We start from the raw sequence: 24358 nt of genomic DNA, 5'->3' as shown, positions 1-24358 counted from the left end.
AGAATGAAAATCTATAAATAAGTGAACAGGAATGAGGCAAGGGCAGTGGAAACAGACAGAAACAAAAGTCTTTATTCTTGCTGTGTAGTGGCAGGAGGCCATTTTGTGAGACTGTCCTTGCAGCCACCATTTTGTGAACTGTCTGGTGAACTGGCTCTTACTCAAGGATAATTTAATCAGACAGTTGATTTAATCAGACAGTTGAACATGGACACAAGAAATTTCTGCTAATGGTCTACTAAACCTGAGACCATTCTCAGATGAGAAGCTCTTTATTATGTAAAATGTAAACTCGTAGAAGAAACAGCTGAGCCCAGTGTTTGGGTGAACTGGTTAGACTGGTTTGAACCAGGCTGAGTTAGGAAAAATAGCAAAGGAAGTCACCTTAGACACAAGGCTAGAGGAAGGGCCATAAAGCAATACTGCTTGTAGCCTTTGGCTACATCAATGGGAATCTGACACAGGTCAGTCAGATGACCTTAAACCAACAAAACTGAAACATCATCGATTGATCTGAAACACGACAAAAACGACAAAATCTGCAGGTCCGGATGAAGAGTGTTGGGTTGAAACATTGACCGTTTAATCTTTTTCATATATGCTGCCTGGCGCGCTGAGTTCCTCCCGCATTTTGTGTGTCCGTTGCATAGACTGGTCCGATAAGGGAAAGAATAAGAATGAATCCACATCAGACACATGGAATTTACATTGGCACCACAAGGAACTCCTGGCCAGCATAGGCTCTTTTACCCGGCTATTCTCTTTTCTGTTCTTTGACTGTTCATAGAGGGACAGAGAAACCTAGTAGGTGTGCACACAGGTATGCAGTTGTGTAAATTCACGTGCTTGTGAACTGGGCCAATAAAGGCACTTGTCAGGAAATACAGATTCTCTGTGTGCCGAACTGATCATTATTATTGAGGGGTAATCCTTATAACAGAAGGGTTGGATCTTAGAGTAGGTTAAAAGGTCAGCACGACATTGTGGGCTGAAGGGGCTGGAGGTACTCAGCAGATCAGGCAGCGTCTATGGAGAAATGAATAGATGGCATTTCAGGCTGAGATCCTTCATCATGCTCCCCTCAGTAAAGCAACCAACATAACCAAAGATCTCACCCACCCTGGACATTTTCTCTTCTCTATCTTCTCACTAGCAGAAGATTCAAAAGCCTGAAGACACATACCACCAGGCTGAGGGACAGGAATGAAAGGGTTAACATATGAGGAGCATTTGGCAGCTTTGGGCCAGTACTCACTGGAATTTAGAAGAATGTGGGGGAATTAAGAGGAATAGATAGAGTGGACAGCCAGCGCCTCTTCCCCAGGGCACCACTGTTCAAACATGGCTTTAACTGATACAGGACTTTGTGATATGGTGCAACTCAAACTACCTGCGTCTCAAGATCACCAAGACCAAGGAGATGGTGGTGGACTTTAGGAGATCTAGGCCTCATATGGAGCCAGTGATCATTAATGGAGAATGTGTGGAGCAGGTTAAGACCTACAAGTATCTGGGAGTACAGTTAGACGAGAAGCTAGACTGGACTGCCAACACAGATGCCTTGTGCAGGAAGGCACAAAGTCGACTGTACTTCCTTAGAAGGTTGGCGTCATTCAATGTCTGCAGTGAGATGCTGAAGATGTTCTATAGGTCAGTTGTGGAGAGCGCCCTCTTCTTTGTGGTGGCGTGTTGGGGAGGCAGCATTAAGAAGAGGGACGCCTCACGTCTTAATAAGCTGGTAAGGAAGGCGGGCTCTGTCGTGGGCAAAGTACTGGAGAGTATAACATCGGTAGCTGAGCGAAGGGTGCTGAGTAGGCTACGGTCAATTATGGAAAACCCTGAACATCCTCTACATAGCACCATCCAGAGACAGAGAAGCAGTTTCAGCGACAGGTTGCTATCGATGCAATGCTCCTCAGACAGGATGAAGAGGTCAATACTCCCCAATGCCATTAGGCTTTACAATTCAACCGCCAGGAGTAAGATATGTTAAAGTACCGGGGTTGATTGTATTTAATGTATTTAAGTAAACTACTTAAGAACTTTTTAAAAGCTATTATTAATGCTTTTTGAGAGAGTGATTTAGATGCATATCATATTTTTACTGAGTTAAGTATTGTATGTAATTAGTTTTGCTACAACAAGTGTATGGGACATTGGAAAAAATGTTGAATTTCCCAATGGGGATGAATAAAGTATCTATCTATCTATCTTAAGGTAAGGGCTGGGAAGTTCAAGGGGGATATTAGAGGAAGGTTTTTCACTCAGAGTGGTTGGTGCATGGAATACACTGTCTGAGTCTGTGGTGAAGGCAGATACACTAGTGAAATTTAAGAGACTACTAGACAGGTATATGGAGGAATTTAAGGTGGGGGTTATATGGGATGCAGGGTTTAAGAGTTGGAACAACATTGTGGGCTAAAGGGCTTGTACTGTGCTGTACTATTCTGTGATCTATGAATCTCTTTGAAATCTATCTAATGTTGAAAGAACTAGATAGGGTGGATATGGAGAGGATGTTTCCTATGGTGAGGGCATCCAGAAATTGAGGAGCAATGTTTTAGAACAGAGGTAAGGAGGATATTTTTTTAGCCAGAGAGTAGTGAATCTGTGGAATGCTGTGGTGGAGGCCAAGTCCCTGTGTACATTTAAGGTGGAAGTTGATAGTTTCCTGATTGGTCAGGGCATCAAAGGATATGGCGAGAAGGGAGGTATATGGGGTGGAGTGGGTCAGGGATCAGCCATGATGGAATGGTGGAGCAGACTCAATGGGCTGATTGGCCTAATTCTGCTCCTATGTCTTGTGGACTTATGGTCTTATGGACATCTTCTATCCCTCCGTTATAAAATTGTTGAACGATTATCTAACACAATAAAATGGACTCTTGACTTCATAATCTGCCTCATTATGGTCTTGCACCATATTGTCTGCCTGCACTGCTCTTCCTCTGTAACTGTAACAATTTATTCTGTATTCTATTTGTACTTATGTTGTGAAATAATCTGTATTGATGGCATGCAAACCCAAGTTCTTCCATTGTACCTCATATACATGGCAACAATAAACCAACTTATCAATTTACAGGTGCACGAGTGAATCTGCAGATGCTAGAAATAAATAAATACACAAAATGCTGGCAGAACTCAGCAGGCCAGACAGCATCTATGGGAGGAGGTAGTGACGACGTTTCGGGCCGAAACACGGAGGGTTTCATTGTTATTATTATTATTATTATTATAAACCCCGGAGAGTTTCGGCCCGAAACGTCGTCACTACCTCCTCCCATTGATGCTGTCTGGCCTGCTGAGTTGTGCCAGCATTTTGTGTTGTTGTTATCAATTTACAGGTACATCATGGTGCATCTGATTGTTTGTAAAGTATCCTGAAGTCACTAAATATGTTATATGTATATATAAAGTACTTTCCAGTTAATGGCAATCAAAATTATCAGTGTCGTGGGAACACTAACAAAAGCAATTACCTGCACACAGGCTCTCCATCCAGTACAACGCAGACTCCTCCATTTTGACATTGAAAGTCAATGCATAATTCTGGCTTGCTGGTCATCGGTTTGTCAGTTGTTGGCTTGCTGGACAAGTTGGTGATAGGATGGGGTGTGGTGGAGTGGTAGGGAGCTGATGGTGTAGGCTGACTGGCTACAAGATGTGATACATCTGAAAGATCAGAGAACAGCACACATCATATCTTGTCATACAATCACGGTTGTTTTTTTCAAAAATATATTTATTTCAACGCTACAAAAAACATTGGAGACAACAATGATAGCTAACATGAATTAAATTAAAATATTTCCATCCTCATCTAGGATGCCATTTACCCCTGTGGTACCCAACAGTCCCAGAACACCTCTATTGTATCTTTGGACAGTGCATGTTTTTTCTCCAAGGTTACTTGGGCAAACAGAAACCCTAGAAAAATGGCCAGACAGTCAGCACGGGTGGAGCCCTCAGCTGCCTGTTTCCAGGACCCATTGATACTAACTCGGCCAAACCCCAGGAGCAAATTGATGAGGATGTCCTCCTCCCTCCTTGCCTCCCTCTGTATTGGATAACTAATTATACAAAAGATGGGGCTAAAATGCAGCCAGAAGGCAAGGAGAAGTCCCCTTAGATAAGTGAAAAGGGGCTGCATGTACTTCATGTATGTGTACTAAATGGCCTTGTACAGCCCACAAAAGTGGCAAGTGGCTGGCAGATCCATATACAGGCTTAGAAATTTATTGCAGCCTGCACTCCAGATCACATTCGGTAACTTCTTCACGCCTGATCCAACACATTTTCTCAATCAAAATCAGAATTAGTATTAGGTGTGTATGTCACGAAATTTGTTTTGTGGCAACAGTACAGTGCAAGACTTTAAAAATTACAAGTTATAATTTAAAAATGATTGCAAAAGAGGAATAGGGAGGTAGTGCTCATGGTTTTGTGGATAATTCAGAAATCTGATGGCTGAGGGGAAGAAACTGTTCCTAAATCATTGAGCGTGGGTCTTCATACTCCTGTACCTCTTCCTTGATGGTAGTGATGAGAAGAGGGTTTCTCCCAGATGATGAGGATAGTGAGGATTGTGAACTTGGAATGTTAACTCTACTTCTAGTTTCAGATGCTGCTCAGTTTTCAATAGGTACACTTAATGTCAGAGAAATGGACTGCATACAATATACATCTAGAAATTTTCTGAGTACTTCCAGCATTTTTTGTCTTTATACCAATTAAAGCAAAATGCTCAGATATCTTTGACAAGTCCTCGTATGGTAGGTTGGTCAAGAAGGTTCAGTCGCTCAGCATTAAAGATGAAGTTGTAAATTGGATTAGACGTTGGCTTTGTGGGAGAAGCCAGAGAGTGGTAGTAGACATTTCCTCTCTGACAGGAGGCCTGTGACTAGTGGAGTGCTGCAGGGATCGGTGTTGGGTCCATTGTTGTTTGTCATCTATATCATCATCTGCATGATGTGGTTAACTGGATCAGCAGATTTGCAGTACAGATGACACAAAGATAGGGGGTGTAGTGGACAGTAAGGAAGGCTCTCATCATTTGCAGAGGGATCTGGATTAGCTGGGAAAATGGTAGATGGAATTTAATGCAGTCAAGTGCAAAGTGTTGCACGTCATTAGGACCAACAGAGTAAGTCTTACACAGTGAATGGTAGGGCACTGAAGAGTGTGGTAGAACAAAGGGAACTGGGAATATAGGTCCATAATTCATTGAAAATGGTGTCACGGGTAGATTAGGTCATAAAGAAAACTTTTGGCACATTGACCTTCATAAATCAAGGTATGAGTACAGGAGTTGGGATGTTACGTTGAAGTCGTATAAGACATTGGTGAGCCTAGTTTGGAGTATTGTGTACAGTTTTGGTTATCTACCTACAGGAAAGATATAAGGTAGAAAGAGTACAGGGAACATTTACAAGGATGTTGCTGGGTCTGGAGGACCTGGGTTATCAGGAAAAATTAAATAGGTTAGGACTTTATTTCTTGGAACGTAGAAGATTGAGGGGAGATTTGATAGATGTGTACAAAATAATGAGGGGTATAGATAGGGAAATGCAAGAAGGCTTTTTACACAGTGGTTGGATGGGACTACAATCAGAGGTCAAGGGTGAAAGGTAAAAGTTTAAGGAGAACATGAGGGGAAACTTCTTCACTTAGGGGATCATGAGTGTGTGGAATGAGCTGCCAGACCACATGGTGCATGCAAGCTCGATTTCAACATGTATGCAGTTTGGATAGGTGCATGGATGATATGGATGTGGACGGCTATGGTCATGGTGCAGGTCGATAGGAGTAGGCAGTTTAGATGGTTTCAGCATGGACTAGATGGGCCAAAGGGCCTGTTTCATGCTGTACATTTCTATAACTCTATGATCAGTTGTTCCTCATTATAGATGTGCAGTGAGTGTAAGAAGCAGTATCCAGGAAACAAAGCCTTACCTTCCATGGTTAGATGGAAATAAACATCATCTCCCTTGACAAACTCTCTACTTTTCAGTCTTTCATGGGATAAGAAAGTGCTGAATCCCAAGCTTGGACCCCGGTAATACTGACTGCCATCAGCTTCTGTCACCAGAATTCCCACTTTGCTTGGCCTATCCCAGAAGAACGATGTTTCATTACCTGTAACCAGATCAGATAGCCATTAGTGTGCCTACACTGAAACCAGAAGCAGGGAAGCTAAGCACTCTCTCCGGTCCTGTTCACCCTGTACACATCAGACTTCCAATATAACTTGGAGTCCTGCCATGTGCAGAAGTTCGCTGATGACACGGCCATAGTGGGGTGTGTCAGGAATGGACAGGAGGAGGAGTATAGGAAACTGATACAGGACTTTGTGATATGGTGCAACTCAAACTACCTGCGTCTCAATATCACCAAGACCAAGGAGATGGTGGTGGACTTTAGGAGATCTAGGCCTCATATGGAGCCAGTGATCATTAATGGAGAATGTGTGGAGCAGGTTAAGACCTACAAATATCTGGGAGTACAGTTAGACGAGAAGCTAGACTGGACTGCCAACACAGATGCCTTGTGCAGGAAGGCATAGAGTCGACTGTACTTCCTTAGAAGGTTGGCGTCATTCAATGTCTGCAGTGAGATGCTGAAGATGTTCTATAGGTCAGTTGTGGAGAGCGCCCTCTTCTTTGTGGTGGCGTGTTGGGGAGGCAGCATTAAGAAGAGGGACGCCTCACGTCTTAATAAGCTGGTTAGGAAGACGGGCTCTGTCGTGGGCAAAGTACTGGAGAGTTTAACATCGGTAGCTGAGCGAAGGGCGCTGAGTAGGCTACGGTCAATTATGGAAAACTCTGAACATCCTCTACATAGCACCATCCAGAGACAGAGAAGCAGTTTCAGCGACAGGTTACTATCGATGCAATGCTCCTCAGACAGGATAAAGAGGTCAATACTCCCCAATGCCATTAGGCTTTACAATTCAACCGCCAGGACTTAAGAACTTTTTAAAAGCTATTATTAATGCTTTTTGAGATAGTGATTTAGATGCATATCATATTTTTTACTGAGTTAAGTATTGTATGTAATTAGTTTTGCTACAACAAGTGTATGGGACATTGGAAAAAAAGTTGAATTTCCCCATGGGGATGAATAAAGTATCTATCTATCTATCTAAGATATGGACTGACCTGTAGTTTGGGTTTTATTCGGATCCGTAGTTACACTTATCTGGTGGGACATACGTCGTCTAATGTCAGGGTGCTGATCCATCAGGAGCATGGTCCCTTGCATCCATGGGCATGGCCATTGTAGACGATCATCATTAATACCACTGACCAAGTGGAAGAATATACCAAGAAAGAAGGGAGTTTCACTTGTACCATTCACGTAGAGCTTGATTTGAAATGCATAACCTTCAATGGAGTAATATCTTGGGCTGTAGATAACCCCAGCATTTCCAGACGGGCTTCTGTTCAGAATATCGGTGAAGTTCCTGATGTGCCACACCTGGGTAGGACAGTGGGTTTCTGAAAGGTTGATATCATCAATGGAAATCCCTCCATTGGATGAGGCTGCTTGTTTCACCCCTTCAAAGACAACACGAAACTTCCCAGAGACATTCAGGCTGACGTGATGAATCTGCCAGTAATTCAGACCTGCAACTGTTACAAGGAACAAAATTTCATTTTACTAAAACTAAAAGTCATTTCAAATAACTGGATGTCACTGGAGAAGACAACACTTACTGTCCATTTCTAAGTACTCTCTGTACCTGCTGGAAGACCATTTCAGAGTCAACAACACTGGCAGATTTGGAATCAGATATTGACCAGTCTGGTTTAGGAAATTTCCTTCTGCATAAGGCTGAATTCTCCAAAAAATAATCTAGTAGGTTTAATCCAGAAACTGCAGAGTTATGATCACAGCTTAGCACATCTCAGAAACCTGTATGCTTTCATTGGCCTCTGTCGATACTTCCCACTGGCTTGGTAATGCAACCAACATGATCAAAAGCACCAAGCACTCCAGCATTCTCTCATCTCTCCCCTCCGCTGAGCGGAAAGTACAAAGGCTGCAAACAGGTGGCTGCAGGCTTGAGGACAGATTCAATCCCGGGGTTCGAAGATTATTGAGTGATCACCTAGTACAGTAAGATGGACTCCTGACCTTTCAATCTATCTCATTATGATCATGCACCTTAATGCCTGTCTGCACTGGATTTTCTCCATAACTGCAACACTTTGTTCTGCATTCTGAAATTGCGTTCCCTTGTACCACCTCAATGGATTATTGTAATGAATTGATCTGCAAGGATAACATGAAAAACAATGTTTTTTTACTGTACTTAGGTATATATGACATTAATAAACCAATTTACCATTACCAGTGATTGATCATTACAACACATTCATTCACTGATTTGAGTTTAGTTTTCCCAAATGCCACCAATAAAGTTCAACTCATATCAATGGGATTTCTGGATACAAGTCATATTTCTAATCAGTAGGTTTTCCAGATATCTTTTCTCACAAGTTATACCCCTATCAGTGAGTTATCATTTGATGGTGTACAGTAAGACATACACTCAGTGCAGAATGTTCAGAACCATGTGAAAACCAAACATCGTCCCCCCACTGGGATTTCCATAGTTTAATGTCTTCAGTCACACAGTGTGACTCTTGGATTAAAAAGTCCACATGTTTATGCTGCTTTAAGAACAAGAATAAAGCCTTACGTTTAACAGCGTGTCTAAGTCCCCTGGCATTAAGAGAAAAAAGTGAGAAAGACAGTGTGGTGAACTACATATACCTGTCTGGACACGCCCCCCCCCCCCCCCCCCCCGCTGACTGCTCCTGTGGCTCCTCCCACAGACCCCGGTATAAAGGCGATTGGGGCCTGAGCCCTGCCTCTCAGTCTCCAGGATGTAGCATGGTGGTCAATTGCTGCTTGTTCTTTCTTCCAGTCAATAAAAGCCGATATCTCGCCTCATGTCTCAGAGAGTTATTGATGGTGCATCAATTTTATTGACTGGAAGTTTTAAAACATGGAAAGTATTTTACGTCCGGAAAGATTAGACTTGGACCCTCAAAACTCAGAAGCAGCTCTTGCCTTTGAACTCTGGCTTGCATGCTTCCAATCATACTTGGAGGAGGTTCGTGCAACTGAACCCGCTGTTATGCACAGAATTCTCCTCTCGAAGGTCACCCCGAAAGTTTACTCACTTATCAGGGACCTGCCGACCTACAAAGGGGCACTGGATGCCCTCAAAAGACAGTACCTGCGGCTGGTGAACACCGTCTACGCAAGACATCGCTTAGTGACGCGGCGACAGTGACCCGATGAGTCGAGCGGGCAGTTTCTCCGAGCCCTACAGACACTCGTGCGAACTTGCGACTGCAAAGGTCTGACAGCGGAACAACATGCGGAGCTGCTAGTACGAGACGCCTTCGTTACGGGGATCAGGTCAGTGTACGTGTGCCAGCGGCTGCTGAAAAATGCCGATCTTACCTTACGCTCGGCGATCGAGACGGCCGACACGATGGAGGCTGCTCTGCACAACTCTGACGCTGTCTAGCCGCGCGATCCCCTGCCGGTCCCGTGGGCACCTCAGACCCCGCCACCCGCGAGCGAATTCACCAACGCCGCTGCCAGTCGCGAGTCCACGAACTCCCCGAAACCGACCACAGCTGCTGCCAGTCGCAAGCCCGCGCAGTGTTACTTCTGCGGACTCGAAAAGCACCCCCGAAAACGCTGCCCGGCCCGAGAAGCGACCTGCTCCAGCTGCGGGAAGAAGGGCCATTTTGCCAAGGTCTGTAAGTCTGAACCACGAGCAGGGTCGGGCAGCGCTGTATGTGAGGCATGGGGGCCGCCATCTTAGTCGCCACCATCTTGCCTGCCCACCTCGTGCGAGGCATGGGGGCCGCCATCTTGCCTGCCCGCCTTGTGCAAGACATGGGGGCCGCCCTCTTGCCTGCCCGGATGGGGGCGGCCATCTTTGTCGGCTCCAACTTGCCCCGCCCCCGACCCACTGGTGCTTACCGGGCACCAAGACAGCAGTTCAACTCTGGCCTCCGTAACCCTCGACCAAAGCGCCCCACACCAGCTTGCAAGGTCAATGATGGACATCCTGGTGGAGGGGCACAGGACTAGCTGCCTGTTTGACACGGGCAGCACTGAGAGTTTTATTGACCCGGACACGGTGCAACGCTGCGGACTCGTGACACAGCCGGTAAACCAGAGAGTCACCATGGCTTCTGGGTCGCATTCCACAGACATCCGGGTGGGTTGTGTAGTGACACTGGTGGTGCAGGGCACAGAATATCGGAACTTTGCGCTACTGGTTATGCCTCAACTGTGCGCGCCTGTGCTATTGGGGCTGGACTTCCAGAGCCACCTCGAAAGTGTGACTATGGCATATGAAGGGCCCCTCCCACCACTCACTGTCAGGAATCCTCAGTTTTGTGGGACTTCGTCATATACCCCGTTACCGCACACACACACACACACCGACCAACATGTCCCACCCAGCACCATGCCGACAGCTGCGCTACCGACACCACTTTCAGCCTCTCCACCCTAAAGATCCCTCCCCCACCGCAGTTCGCCAACCTGACCCCTGACTGTAAACCTGTGGCAACTAAAAGCAGGAGGTACAGCGTGGGGGACAGGGCCTTCATTCAGTCGGAGGTGCAGCGGCTGCTCAGGGAGGGGATCATTGAGCCAAGCACAAGTCCTTGGAGGGCCCAGGTGGTTGTTGTTCGGACCGGGCAGAAAAATAGGATGGTCGTGGACTATAGCCAGACCATCAATAGGTTCACGCAGCTTGACGCGTACCCCCTACCCCGCATCGCGGATATGGTCAACCAGATAGCTCAGTACAAGGTGTACTCGACAATAGATCTGAAATCCGCTTATCACCAGCTCCCCATCCGCCCAGAGGACCGCCCCTACACCGCCTTCGAGGCGGGCGGCAGGCTCTATCACTTCCTGCGCGTCCCCCTTCGGTGTCACAAATGGTGTCTGTCTTCCAGAGGGAAATGGACCGGATGGTGGACCAGTGCCAACTGAAGGCCACATTTCCCTATCTGGATAATATCACCACCTGTGGTCACGACTGGTCGGATCACAACGCCAACCTCCAACGATTTTTCCAAGTGGCCAAAGCCCTGAACCTTACTTATAACAGGGACAAGTGTGTGTTCGGAACCACCCGACTCGCTATCCTTGGGTATGTCGTGGAGAACGGGGTCATTGGCCCTGATCCCGACCGTATGCGCCCCTTGTTAGAACTCCCTCCTCCCACCACCCTCAAAGCCCTCAGACGGTGCCTGGGCTTCTTTTCCTATTACGCCCGATGGGTCCCTCATTACGCAGACAAGGCCCGCCCCCTGGTCAAGTCTACCACTTTTCCCCTCTCTGCCGAGGCCTGCGCGGCCTTCAGCTGCATTAAAGGGGACATTGCCAAAGCAACGATGCATGCAGTGGACGAGACCATTCCCTTCCAAGTAGAGAGTGACGCCTCCGATTTCGCGCTGGCTGCTACCCTCAATCAGGCAGGGAGGCCAGTAGCATTCTTTTCTCATACCCTTCAAGGCCCTGAAATTCGGCACTCCGCGGTGGAGAAAGAAGCCCAGGCCATAGTGGAAGCTATTAGGCACTGGAGGCACTATCTCGCCGGCAAAAGGTTCACCTTGCTGACCGACCAGCGCTCAATTGCGTTCATGTTCAGCAACCAACAGCGGGGCAAAATCAAAAATGATAAAATTTTGCGGTGGAGAATAGAACTCTCCACCTACAACTATGATATCCTGTACCGGCCTGGAAGGCTCAATGAGCCCCCTGATGCCCTATCCCGAGGAGTGTGTGCCAGCGCACAGCTCGACCAGCTATACGCCCTCCATGCACATCTTTGCCACCCGGGGGTCACCCTATTTTACCATTTCGTGAAAGCCCGGAACCTGCCGTACTCCCTTGAGGACATCAGGACGATGACCAGGGACTGACAAGTCTGCGCTGAGTGCAAACCGCACTTCTACCATCCTGAAAAGGCACAACTTATCAAGGCCACCTGCCCCTTTGAGCGACTGAGTGTTGACTTTAAGGGCCCCCTTCCCTCCACCGACCGCAATGTCTACTTTCTCAACATTATCGACGAGTACTCACGGTTCCCCTTTGCCATCCCCTGCCCCGACACCACTGCCACGTCCGTCATAAAAGCCCTGCACCATTTCTTCACTCTGTTCGGATATCCCTGCTATATCCACAGTGATAGAGGGTCCTCCTTTATGAGTGACGAGCTGCGCCAGTACCTGCTGGCTAGGGGCATTGCTACTAGTAGGACCACGAGCTATAATCCCCGGGGAAATGGACAGGTGGAGAGGGAGAATGTCACAGTGTGGAAGGCCACACTTTTAGCCCTTAAGTCAAAAGGGTTGCCGGTCTCTCGATGGCAGGAGGTCCTCCCCGAGGCACTCCACTCTATCCGCTCCCTGTTATGTACGTCCACCAATGCCACCCCTCACGAGCGCCTATTCTCTTTTCCCAGGAAGTCTGCCACTGGGACCACCCTACCAGCTTGGCTGACATCCCCAGGGCCAGTGCTGCTCCGGAAACATGTGAGGAGCAATAAATACTCCACGCTGATCGAGAGGGTTCACCTTCTACATGCGAACCCCCAGTATGCCTACGTGGTCTTACCTGATGGGCGGGAGGACACGGTCTCTGTCCGCGACCTGGCACCCGCAGGAGCAGCAGACCACTACCCCGACCACTCCACGGTAACTATGAACTCTGTACCCACCGAGGTGACACCGCACACACTGAGCCCTACACAGACTCCTCACGACACTCCTATACCGGGCGTCTCGCACGCGCATATGCCAGCCGCCTCGGACACGAATGAGGGATCACTGACGCCTAGTGGGCTGACACCTCCAGTTAGGCCGGAACCAGCACAACCACCGTCTCCAGTGCAATCACCACCGGCACCAGTGCAATCACCACCACCGGCATCTGTGCAATCACAGCCGGTGCTACGTAGATCACAGCGACAGATTCGACCACCTGATAGACTTAACCTGTAAATATACTTGTAAGAAACTTTGCCCCTTTTAAAACAAAGGGGGGGGGGGGTGAATGTGGTGAACTACATATACCTGTCTGGACACACCCCCTGCTGACTGCTCCTGTGGCTCCTCCCACAGACCCCGGTATAAAGGCGATTGGGGCCTGAGCCCAGCCCTCAGTCTCCAGGATGTAGTATGGTGGTCAACTACTGCTTGTTCTTTCTTCCAGTCAATAAAAGCCTATATCTCGCCTCACGTCTCAGAGAGTTATTGATGGTGCATCAGACAGTCTTATGAGAAATTATATATGTATACAAAAAGAATCCTTCATCTCTAATAATAAAAGTTTAAAAAAACTATCCCAGTCCTATATAAACAAAGGCCAGACTTGAATATTAGTAGAGGTAGTAGACCAGTTGCCACACCAACTTGTTACCATTCTGCTTGTATCTCTCTTCCATCAATGAAAGCTCGGGTTCCAACAAAGAAAGCACGCTTCCCATCTTTTCTAGCAGCCTCCACCAGCGGCCATAGCTTCTGTCGGGTCAACTTATCAGCTGCAGTCAAGTCCTCAATGATCCTCAGGCTCTGCGAGAGCAAGTATTCATTTTTCTGGCTTGTTTCCATACCAGATCCCTCGTGGTTCTGTTTGAAAATCGAATAATTGTCACCCGAGGCTTCTTATCCCCTCTTATCCGACTGAGACGATGTACAACATCCACGTGTAGTAGAATCTCCTCCTTGGCCTCCAGAGCTACTGCTTGGCATATTTGAGTTACTTTCTTTTTATCCGTTTGCTCTGGAATGCCGTGGATTCTCAGATTCCACCTTCTCTGATAACACTCGGCCTCATTCAGCCTCAACTCAAAGTCTCAACTCTCTTTTCGTGGTCCGTGCAAGTCCCTTTAATCTGCACAACATCAGACTTCAAGGTATTCACCTCTTCAAAAATAAAGTCGAGGGATTTCTTAATGTCATCGATGCTATTTTTATTGTTGCCAATTCTCAACACCAGATCATCGCATCTATCGTTAATTAACTGCGCTATAGTTTGTAAAGTGACCTCTGCTTTCTTCTTTTTAACAGCAGGCTTCACCAGAGTGTCGAGGTCTGACTCAGGTAAAGGAGGCTCCAGGCTGGGGTCGACCTCCGGATTTTGAAGCTGGGAATAACTGTACTCCAGTTCCAAAGCAGCAGCACTAGACTTTACCAAAGGCACTCCAGACTCCATATCTTCAGGGAAGGACTGCACCTTGATTTTTTCAGCCAATTTCTTTTTCTTTCTTTGTTCTTGGGCTTCTTTGAAGGCATTATAACTTTCCAGAGCACATGGTATCATCCACCACGCGACAATAAAAAACACAAAATATGTCTTCCAAAGCCAAAGAAAACTTCAAAAATGGTAAGTGATCGAGTATTGAGCGACACTGGACCGGGATTGTGACATATTATTAAAAATTTGAGATGAAGATCAACACACTATCTCAAGCATAAAAGCTTGCAACTTCACGGGGCGCCATCATCATCATTCTGAACATTCTACAGGTGTTTGTATTCTGATGTTTAACTTTAAAGGAGCTGTTTTGCACTCTGAGGCGGATACTAATGGACATTATTTGGTTCCTATTATTCAATATTGTGGTAAAATGTTTCTTATTGCTAATATTTATGATTATAATATTAGAAATGATAATGATAGATGACTTGAGATTTTGGAAAAATGTTTTGATTATTGGCTCTCTAAATTTCCTGATGTATTTATTGTTATGGGAGGAGACTTTAATTTGGTATTAGATGAAAATATTGATCGATGGCCACCAAAGGCAACACTCTACTTATAATAACTTTACTAGCTTTATTCAGAAGTTTAATACCATAGATATTTGGAGAGAGCAATTTCCTGGAGTTAGAAATTATACTTGGACTAATAAATCTATTACATGCATGTCTAGACTAGATTACTGGTTACTATCCGATCCCTTAAGAAATAATAATGTCACTTTAAATTTTTTCCCTCACCTTTAACAGATCATAAAGCTATCCATATACAAAATTGCATTATCTTCAGCTGAATCCAATTTTAAATCTTACTGGAAATTAAATAATTCCATTTTGGGGCATGAAGTTGTCTCTTTGCACATTAAAAATCTGGCAACCTACTTTGTACATAAAGCGATGGTAGAGAATAATTCCCTTTTAGATTTGAATCTGCCAAATTCTTTAGGAAATACAGTAGTGAAATTTAGTAAAGAAAAGAAAATTGGAAGAAAGCCTTGATCTCTAAGATTGCAAATTTATATGAATTGTTTCCAGGTAACCTTTCAGGGAAAGGTAAAGAGGAGCCTGCTTTGTTAAAGGGCAAGTTAAACCATCTTTATCGCTATAAAGGCAGAAGGTGCATATGTGAGATCATGAAACAATGGTTGGAAGAGGGTGAACAGAGTACAGCTTCTTTCATTTAGAAAAGCAGCGTGCCCAATTCAATTCCATTCATCAGCTTAATATTGATGGTGTTTAATACAGAGGACTCTAAAAAAAAATTGCAAAATATTGTTCTACCTTTTTATAGTAAACTGTATAGCTCAAAATATTGTGAAGCATCTACACTACATCTCATGAATGATATTAATATTCTTAGGAACCTGTCCAATGATCAGAAAATCCTTTATTTTGATTAAATGATATTTTTATTACCTTGGGAGAGGTAAAGGCTGTCATTTCAAATTTAAAAAATAATAAGTCGCCAGGTGTGGATGGTCTGACTGCAGAATTTTATAAGATGTCTTCTGACACCCTAGCTCCCTTTTTACAAAAGTTGTTTTTAGAATGTATTGATAAAGACTTTCTTCCCACTTCTTTACACAGGGCCTTATTACTTTAATTCCTAAACCAAGAAAAGATAAATTATGTATCGATAATTGGCGTCCTATTTGCCTTCTTAATAGTGATTATAAAATTCTGGCCCAAATCTTTGCTAACAGAATGAAAGTAGTTTTACCATTTATTACTGATGAAACACAGTCAGGTTTCATGAAGGGTCATCATATCTCTAATAATGTCAGATTAGTTTTAGATCTTATTGATTATTCTCATCTTGTTCAAAATGATAGTTTTATCCTGTTTTTAGATTTCTACAAAGCTTTTGATACTATTGAGCATCAGTTTATCTTCTCTGCTCTTGGTAAATTTGGATTTGGTCCATTATTTTGTAAGGCTGTTAAGGCTTTGTACACAAACACTAATAGTTCTATAAAGTTGAAGATAGGGATTTCACCGTGGCTTGATGTGAATAGGGGATGAGACAAGGTTGTCCTATCTCACCTTATTTATTCCTTTTATGTGCTCGGCTGCTCACCTATTCCATCAAGTCTAGTCCTCTAAAAGGCATTTCCTGTGCAAATTTCAATATTCTGATTAGTCAGGTTGCAGATGATAGGACTTCTTAAATGATGTTTCGGAAATCTCATTGGCTTTAAATTGTATTTCTGTTTTTTCCAAAGCCTCAGGCCTCTGTTTAAATATTCACAGATTTGAATTGTTTCCTCTTAAAGGTTGCACTCAATCTATAATTAATAATATTCCAGTAATAGACAAAGTTACATATTTGGGGATAACTATTGTTAAAAATGAATACTTAAGGTGTGTGGATAATTTTCAACCTCTTATAGACAAAACCAAAGGAAGATTAAACCAGTGGCTTCAAAGGGACTTATCTGTGAAAGGCCGGGTTTTGCTTTGTAAAGCAGAAGGTCTTTCCAGGATTATATATATAGCTCTCCCCTTCTAAATAGATAAAAAAAAATCTGTAAATTGATAGACACCATGTTGTTTAACATTTCATGGAAAAGCAAAGTTTATCATATAAAAAAATCTGCTGTCATGAATAGTTATGACAAGGGAGGTCTAAATTTTCTTGATCTTGATAGTCATAATAATACTTCTAAAATTGATTGGATTAAACAACTTCTACGTAATCCTACTTCTATATGGAATTGTATTCCTTCTTTTGTCTTTTCCCAGGTTGGTGGATTGAATTTTTTTCTTTTATGTAATTACAAAATAGACAAAGTTCCTCTCCGTTTATCTCAGTTTCATAAACAGATGCTTTTATCTTCGTCTTTGATTTAGAAACACAATTATTCTCCACATAGTTACTTTATCTGGAATAACCACAACATAACTTATAAGAATGAATCTTTGTTTTATAAAGATTGCTTTGATAATAATATTTTGTTAGTTAAACAGTTATTTAATTCAAGCGGTACTTTATTGAGTTATACTGAGTTTTTATCCACCTTTGAATTTCCTGTGACTCCAAAAGAATTTGATGTTGTTATGGATGCAATTCCCTCTGGTGTAATTATGTTGTTTAGAAATACATTATATTTGGTAGCTGAATTACCCAACTTGGATCCATCCAGTACAGCTGTAGGAAAGATCTGTTTTCCTCCGTCTTTTTAAAAAAAATAATAGAGGCATTAGAAGTTTGTTTCAAAAAGACATTACTTCTATTCCTACGGCTGTTAGTTTTTGGAATAGTCGCTTGGGGAATCTGAGGTGGAGGAGTATTTGGGGCTTATTTAATAAATTTTTATTGAGGAATAAAATTAAAGAAATGTCATTTAAAATTATACATAGATATTATCCAAGCAATGTTTATTTGACAAGGTTTAATTCTGATATTGAAACTAACTGTTCTTTTTGTGGTTTTTATCCAGAGGATTTCTTTCATCTGTTTTGGGATTGTGAATATGTTAAAACATTTTGGGTTGATGTTTGTCAATTTATAGATCAATATATCAATGTGGATTTTACTTTCTGTTTTGAAAATGTCTTATTTGGGTTTACTAATAATACCAAATCTCATTGGGATCATTTCTTTATCATAAATCTTTTGTTAATTTACAGCAAATTTTATATCCATAAATGCAAATACAACAATAAGAAACCTTCATCTATATTTTTTTACATCAGACTTCAAACTATACGTTAATACTCTGAAAACTTCCCATAACCAGAAAGCTGTAAAGACTCTACAAATCTGTCAACGTTTCGGGTTATCTCTGTAAATGTTTCTGTTTTGTGACTCCTTCTAGATATAGTTCCTTCTGACCAACAGTTTTAGAGTGGATTTTCTTGTTTAATTGTATATTTAAAGTTAATAGTTCCATATTAGTTGCTGCTTATGTGCGATTCTTTGGCTTTGTTAGCATATGTTTAGTGTTTCTGTTTTTGTTTGTGTTCAATAAAAATAAAAAAAGGGAAAAAAATACACTGAGTGCCATTTTATTGTGTATTTCCTGTACCTAATAAAGTGGCCACTGAGAGTATGTTTGTAGTTTTCTGCTGCTGTATTCCATCTCAAAGAACGTCTCTGAACAAAGTGTTGTGCATTCAGAGATGCTCTGCATATCACTGTTATAACATGTGGCCATTTGAGTTACTGTGTTCCTGTCAGCTTGAACTATTCTGGCCATTCTTCTTTGATCTTTCTCATTAACAAGGCGTTTTCACCCACAGAACTGCCACTCACTGGATATTTTTTGTTTTTCATAGCATTCTCTGCAAACTTTAGGGTAGGGGCTGTTGTCCATGAAAATCCCCAGCAGATCAGCAGTTTCTGAGACACTCAAACCACCCCATCTGGCAGCAACAATCATTTCATAGTCAAGGTCACTTAGCTCACATTTCCTTCCAATTGTGATGTCTAGTGTGATAAACAATTGAACTTCTTGACCATATAAAGTCATAGAAAAGCACAGCACAAAAACAGGCTCTTTGGCCCATCTAGTCCATGTTGAACCATTTAAACCACCTACTCCCATCGATCTGCTTTGGGACTATTGCCCTATATGCCGCTGCAATCCATATACCTGTCCAAACTTCTCTTAAATGTTGAAATCGAGCTTGTATGCGCTTCAGTTCATTCCACGCTCTCACGATCCTCTGAGTGAAGTTTCTCCTTGTGTTCTCCTATAACTTTTCACCTTTCATCCTTAACCCATGACCTCTGGTTATAGTCCCACCCAACCTCAGTGGAAAAAGCCTGCTTGCATTTAACCTATCTGTACTCCTCTTAATTTTGTACACCTCCATCAAATCTCCACTCATTCTCCTACATTCCAAGGAATAAAGTTGTAATCTATTCAATGTTTCCTTATAACTCAGACCCGGCAACATCATTGAAAATTTTCTCTGTGCATCTTGTTTACATCTTTTCTATAGGTAGGTGACCAAAACTGCACACAATACTCCAAATTAGGCCCTACAAACTTGTCTTGTATAACTTCAACATAACATCCCATCTCCTGCACTCAGTACTTTGATATATGAAGACCAATGTGCCAAAAGCTTTCTTTCCGACCCTGTGATGCCACTTTCAAAGAGCTGTATTCCAAGATCCCTTTGCTCTACCGCACTCCTCAGTACCCTACCATTCACTGTGTAAAACCTACCCCGGTTGGTCATACTGGAGTCTGATACCCTGCATTTGTCGGTATAAGATTCCATCTGCCATTTTTCCCAAAGCATAACTGTATGCTTTTACATATTGAGTTGCTGCCACGTGATTGGTGTGATTATATATTTTCATTAACAACAAGTTATATCGGTATTCTAAAGTAAGTGGCCACTGAGTGTGTCCATTATTATTATTATTTACATGACAAAGATCTTATTACTGTTGAAACTCATGTATTCTTTGTTGTTCAATAACCTACCTTCTACTCCTCTAATTTTAGTTAAAGTACCATTGGGATTTTCTTTGTTGAAAACTCTGACCCAAATGTTTAGCTGGTCTTTGTCGCTTCCACTGTTGAAGGAATAGAACTGGAGGCATTGAAACCCACGCTTTGGGTAAAATATCCTGCTTTCCAAGAAGGCCTTCTGTCCCACCGGGCCTGAGCTGGTGCTGAAGTGCATGAAGTATCCACTACCTGCCACACAGAAGAAACCTCATTTGTGAAGTGTGTTTGTTACGAAATTGGAGGTTGTCTGTTTTCAGTGGATTAAGCAGTTGCTGCATTTCGTCCCAATGTCCATTTGGGATGCCAATAAAACAGTAATGGAGTTAGCTAAATAAATTGAAACAGTGTTGGAGTGGGTTACTCCAATGGTCAGATTCAGATTTATTTATCACATGTACAACACATCTAAGGATGTGTTGTGGGCAGTTCGCTAAGTGTTAACTCACACTCTGGGGCCAACGTAGTGTATCCATGATGCTCAGCAGAACAACACAGAACACAAGCAGTGAAACAACCACTGCAAAACAAACCCTTTTCCTCCCTCCCACCCACCTACACACATGGACAGACACACACAATGTCGATTGCTAAAGCAAGACGTGAAAAGTTGCCATGGCACCAAGCTCAGATATATGAGATTTTCTCCCATGGACTCTGCCTGGACGTCTCACTGCCTCAGTAAAGCAGCCAGTGTTATCAACATTATCTTGTTCTACCAAAATGCACTGTGCAATGGATTGATGTATATGAACAGTAATGCAGGATTGTACCTTACGTAGGGCTCTCAGTACCACTAACTGTGGTGTTAACTGTTCAGGCTAACAAAATGGCTTCTCTGTATTGTTATAATCAAATGGCTTCTCCGTAATGCTGTAATGGGTTTCTGTAGCTGGAATATTTGGGTTATAACTGCAGATAAGGAGGGAACCAACCAATGGAGAATTGTTATGCTATCTTGTATGTGTGAGTTGAGCAGGAGTTCATGGTCTTTTTCAGGAGGCAAGCGAGGAGGACGGACGTGTGAGCAGTGGACAGCGGTTCCAGGGTGCCGGATACTGGACATCGACGGTTTGCACAGTGGCCGAAAGCTCGGGAAGTTGTTGTGGATGGAACCGGGGGATTGAGCTCCCACATATTAAAATATTATGTGCACAAGCTGATAAACTTACTGATTTGGCACCTTTAGGTTATCTGTTTCTACTAACCCATCACTAAGAAATAACTATAAAGTTGTAATTATTTCCTCACCTTTGGTGTATTGTCTGATATTTGTGTTGTGAGCCTGTACTGGGTGGGGGGGGGGGGGGGGATTACACCGTCTTTACACCGAAGTATTGCACTGTTGGTGGAGTGACGGTGGTTCACTCTAGGCGAATGGGGTAAATTGGGGGCACAGATGCTACACTTAGTACAGGTAATAACAATAAACTAATTTCAGTTCCAGTTCCAGCATGCACTAATCTGCTGGAAGAACTCAGCAAGTTGAGCAACATCTCTGGGGGAAAGGGATCGTTGAGGTTTCAGGTAGGGTCCCTGCATCAGGACATCCCAAATGCCATGATGGAACCAGGTGATCCTGGGAGGTGGTCACTCTATTGTCTCCTTCATATGTACAAAGTGAACAATGCACAAATGAGCTCCATGCCCCACAATGTCTAGCAGACCAGTGGACCATTTCAGAAACTCAATTCAGGTATTCATTCAGTTACAACGAATAATCAGTGCAGATGAAGCACAAAGCACCATGTAACTGATTACTGGGCTTGCCACTGACCAAAGGTGTCCTGTGATAAGAAGGACCACTTAGCTTGCATTGGGGCTTGAGTAAAGGGCTACTTGGCTTGCTTTATGACTACAGTGGAGGCCTTGCTTTGGCACGTGAGTAGGGAACCATCTGGTTTACTTTGGGACTACAGTAGAGGGCTATCTGACTTGCTCTGGGGTTCATCATTTTAAGGTTTCTTCTATTGGAGACTCTCTATCACAGAGCCTCTCATGTCCTGCATAGACAATCCTTGCCCCCTGCACGCATATGGTGACCAGGAATGTGCCACTGGAAGCACGCCTCTTCTACCCAGTCCTCATGCTTCTTCAGTCTCTGTTTCACATCAACACACAGTCTGCTGAAGGAATTCAGTGGGTTGATCAGCATCTGTGGAAGGCAAGGAACTATTGACAATCTGGGTCCCAGTGCAGGGTTTTGACCGAAATGTCAACAGTTCCTTTTCCCTCCCAGATGGTGCTTGACCCATTGACCCATCGAGTACCTCCAGCAGACTGTGTGCTTCTCCTGATTGTAGCATTTGCATTCCTGTCTGCTCCTCCTCTTCATATTGCTGAGGTTCCGGGTCTCACTGCTGCACTTCCTCAGGCACTGCATGCTCTCTGCAATTGACTAACTTGTGTCTGCTATGAAAATCTGCACACCTAGTACTTGGGACACAGAACTCCTTCAGCGTTCTCTCCACGTTAAGGATCATCCAGACTTGGAAATTTATCAGTTCATCCGCGTTGGGGGATCGAAATCCTGGAACTTGCCCTCCTGTGGCACAGTGGGATCTCCTTCACCAGCCTGTGCAAACAGGCAGAGCCTTACATGACAAACAGTCTCATTTTGAGAAGACTAAAAGCCTTTCCCCACACAATTGTATTAGCTGATGTTCAGCTAATGTGATTGGTTTGCAAATTGGTGTGAGCATCCCAGGAATAGAAGATACTGCTCCCCAGTATCCATCCCTCCTGGCATTTCAGGCTACTGTAGCCATCTGTTGGTGCATTGTCCCTGAGGAAACAGGAGTTTGAGTAGAGTCTGTCTGTCACCAAACACTCTTCTAAATTTCTACAGTGGAGAGCATCACAGCCTGGTATGTAGGCTCCAATGTACAGGACGGAAAGAGGCTGCGGTGGGTGTAGACTCAGCCAGTTCCATCGCAGGAACAGCACTCCCCATCATCAAGGACACGATCAAGGGGTGGTGTTCCAAGAAGGCAGAACCCATCATTAAAGAATCTCACCATCTAAGACATGCCCTCTTCTCATTACTACTATCCGTGAGGAGCTACCTACACCCGTAGACCCACACCCAATGATTCGGAAACAAACTTCTTCCCCTCTGCCATCAAATTCTGAACGGTTCATGATCCAATAAACACTAACTCATTATTCCAAAGCACAAACCACTCTGCAGGCGCTGGAAATCTTGAGCAACATGTGCAAAATGCTGAAAGAATTCAACAAATCAGGCAGCATCTATGGAAGGGAATAAACAGTTGGAATTTCAGGCCAAGACCCTTCATCAGGACGGAAAAGGAAGAGGACAGAAGCCAGAATGAGAAGGTGGCTTCTTATTATTTTGTTTTGCACTATCTGCTTACTTGCTATAATTTTGTCTTTGCACTATACAACAACAAATTTCACCTCACTTAAGTATAAGTGGTAATAAAGTGGATTCTGATTCAGGTTTTGAAGTATTTATCATTTGTTCATTTCTGGGCCTTGGGCATCCTTGACAAGAACAACATTTATTCCCCGTCTCTCAATGCCCATGAGATGGCGGTGGTGAGCCACATTGTTGAACCACTTTCATTCAGGTTAAGGTGATCACACTGTGCCACAGGAAGGGAAGGCCAGGATTTAGATCAACCAGCAACTGAAGAACTGCTGACAAATTTCCAAGTCAGGATGGAACTCTACAGGGATTGGTTCCCATGTACCAGCTTCCTTGTCCCAGGCAGTAAGAGATTGCAATAAGAACTTGCAGATGCTGTGTGGTGAACTAGATATACCTGTCTGACTGCTCCTGTGGCTCCTCCCACAGACCCTGCTGACTGCTCCTGTGGCTCCTCCCACAGACCCCTGTATAAAGGCGACTGTGGGCTGCTGCTCTCCCTCATTTTCCCCAGGATGTAGTGTTGTTTATTCTTCCAGTCAATAAAAGCCGATATCTCGCTTCCTAAGTCTCAGCGTGAGTTATTGATGGTGCATCATGCTGTCAAATACGCAACAGTGAAATTTAAACTGTATCATTAAATTGTGCTGGAAATGGAAGTGTTTACCTTTACAGTTGCCCATGTTGGTGAAGTCTGTTGAAGGTCCACCCAGAGCCTGGGAGACTCGCTGCCAATCAGTGCTGTCTTTTTGATCCTGTATCATGCCGCAGATATTTTCAAGTTCAAAGTCGCAACTGTCCAAAAAGCTGAGCGAGGAGGCTAACCAGAAACAAGAGGGAAGAAAGCTGAGAGTTCGCGTTTTACCTTGACAAGAAGAATTTGCATTTTTGTAACTAAAAGCAGAAAATATTTGAAACTCTCAGCAGGTTTGCGAATGTTATGAAAGGTTGGTGGAGGGACTGATAGTGCCAAGGAAGCAGAGGGACTTGGACACTTTAGGAGAATGGACAAAGAAGTGACAAATGAAATACTGTATAGGGAAGTGCACTTTGGTAGATGAAGTAAAGGACGGGACTATTTTCTAAACAGAGAGCAAATTCAGAAATTGGATGTGCAAAGGGATTTGAAAGTCCTAGTGCAGGATTCCCTAAAGGTTAACTTGTGGGTTGAGTCAGTAGCGAGGAAG

At 43.7% G+C, this 24358-nt stretch overlaps 1 protein-coding gene across 1 annotated transcript in view; it reads right to left on the bottom strand.

Moving 5' to 3' along the window:
* The window catches only part of LOC140727989 (meprin A subunit beta-like), an 87652-nt gene that overhangs the window by 13304 nt on the left and 49990 nt on the right, over nucleotides 1-24358 (bottom strand). The window contains exons 9-13 of the mRNA XM_073046060.1: nucleotides 23839-23991; nucleotides 19757-19972; nucleotides 7161-7634; nucleotides 5956-6138; nucleotides 3483-3675 (exon numbers count right to left, since the gene is read on the bottom strand). Coding sequence (XP_072902161.1) covers nucleotides 3483-3675; nucleotides 5956-6138; nucleotides 7161-7634; nucleotides 19757-19972; nucleotides 23839-23991 — 1219 coding nt within the window. The remainder of the gene's footprint in view (nucleotides 1-3482; nucleotides 3676-5955; nucleotides 6139-7160; nucleotides 7635-19756; nucleotides 19973-23838; nucleotides 23992-24358) is intronic.

The sequence above is a fragment of the Hemitrygon akajei genome, chromosome 1, assembly GCF_048418815.1.
Source record: "Hemitrygon akajei chromosome 1, sHemAka1.3, whole genome shotgun sequence".
Lineage (NCBI taxonomy): Eukaryota > Metazoa > Chordata > Chondrichthyes > Myliobatiformes > Dasyatidae > Hemitrygon > Hemitrygon akajei.
This window is presented reverse-complemented; position numbering and strand designations above follow the sequence as displayed.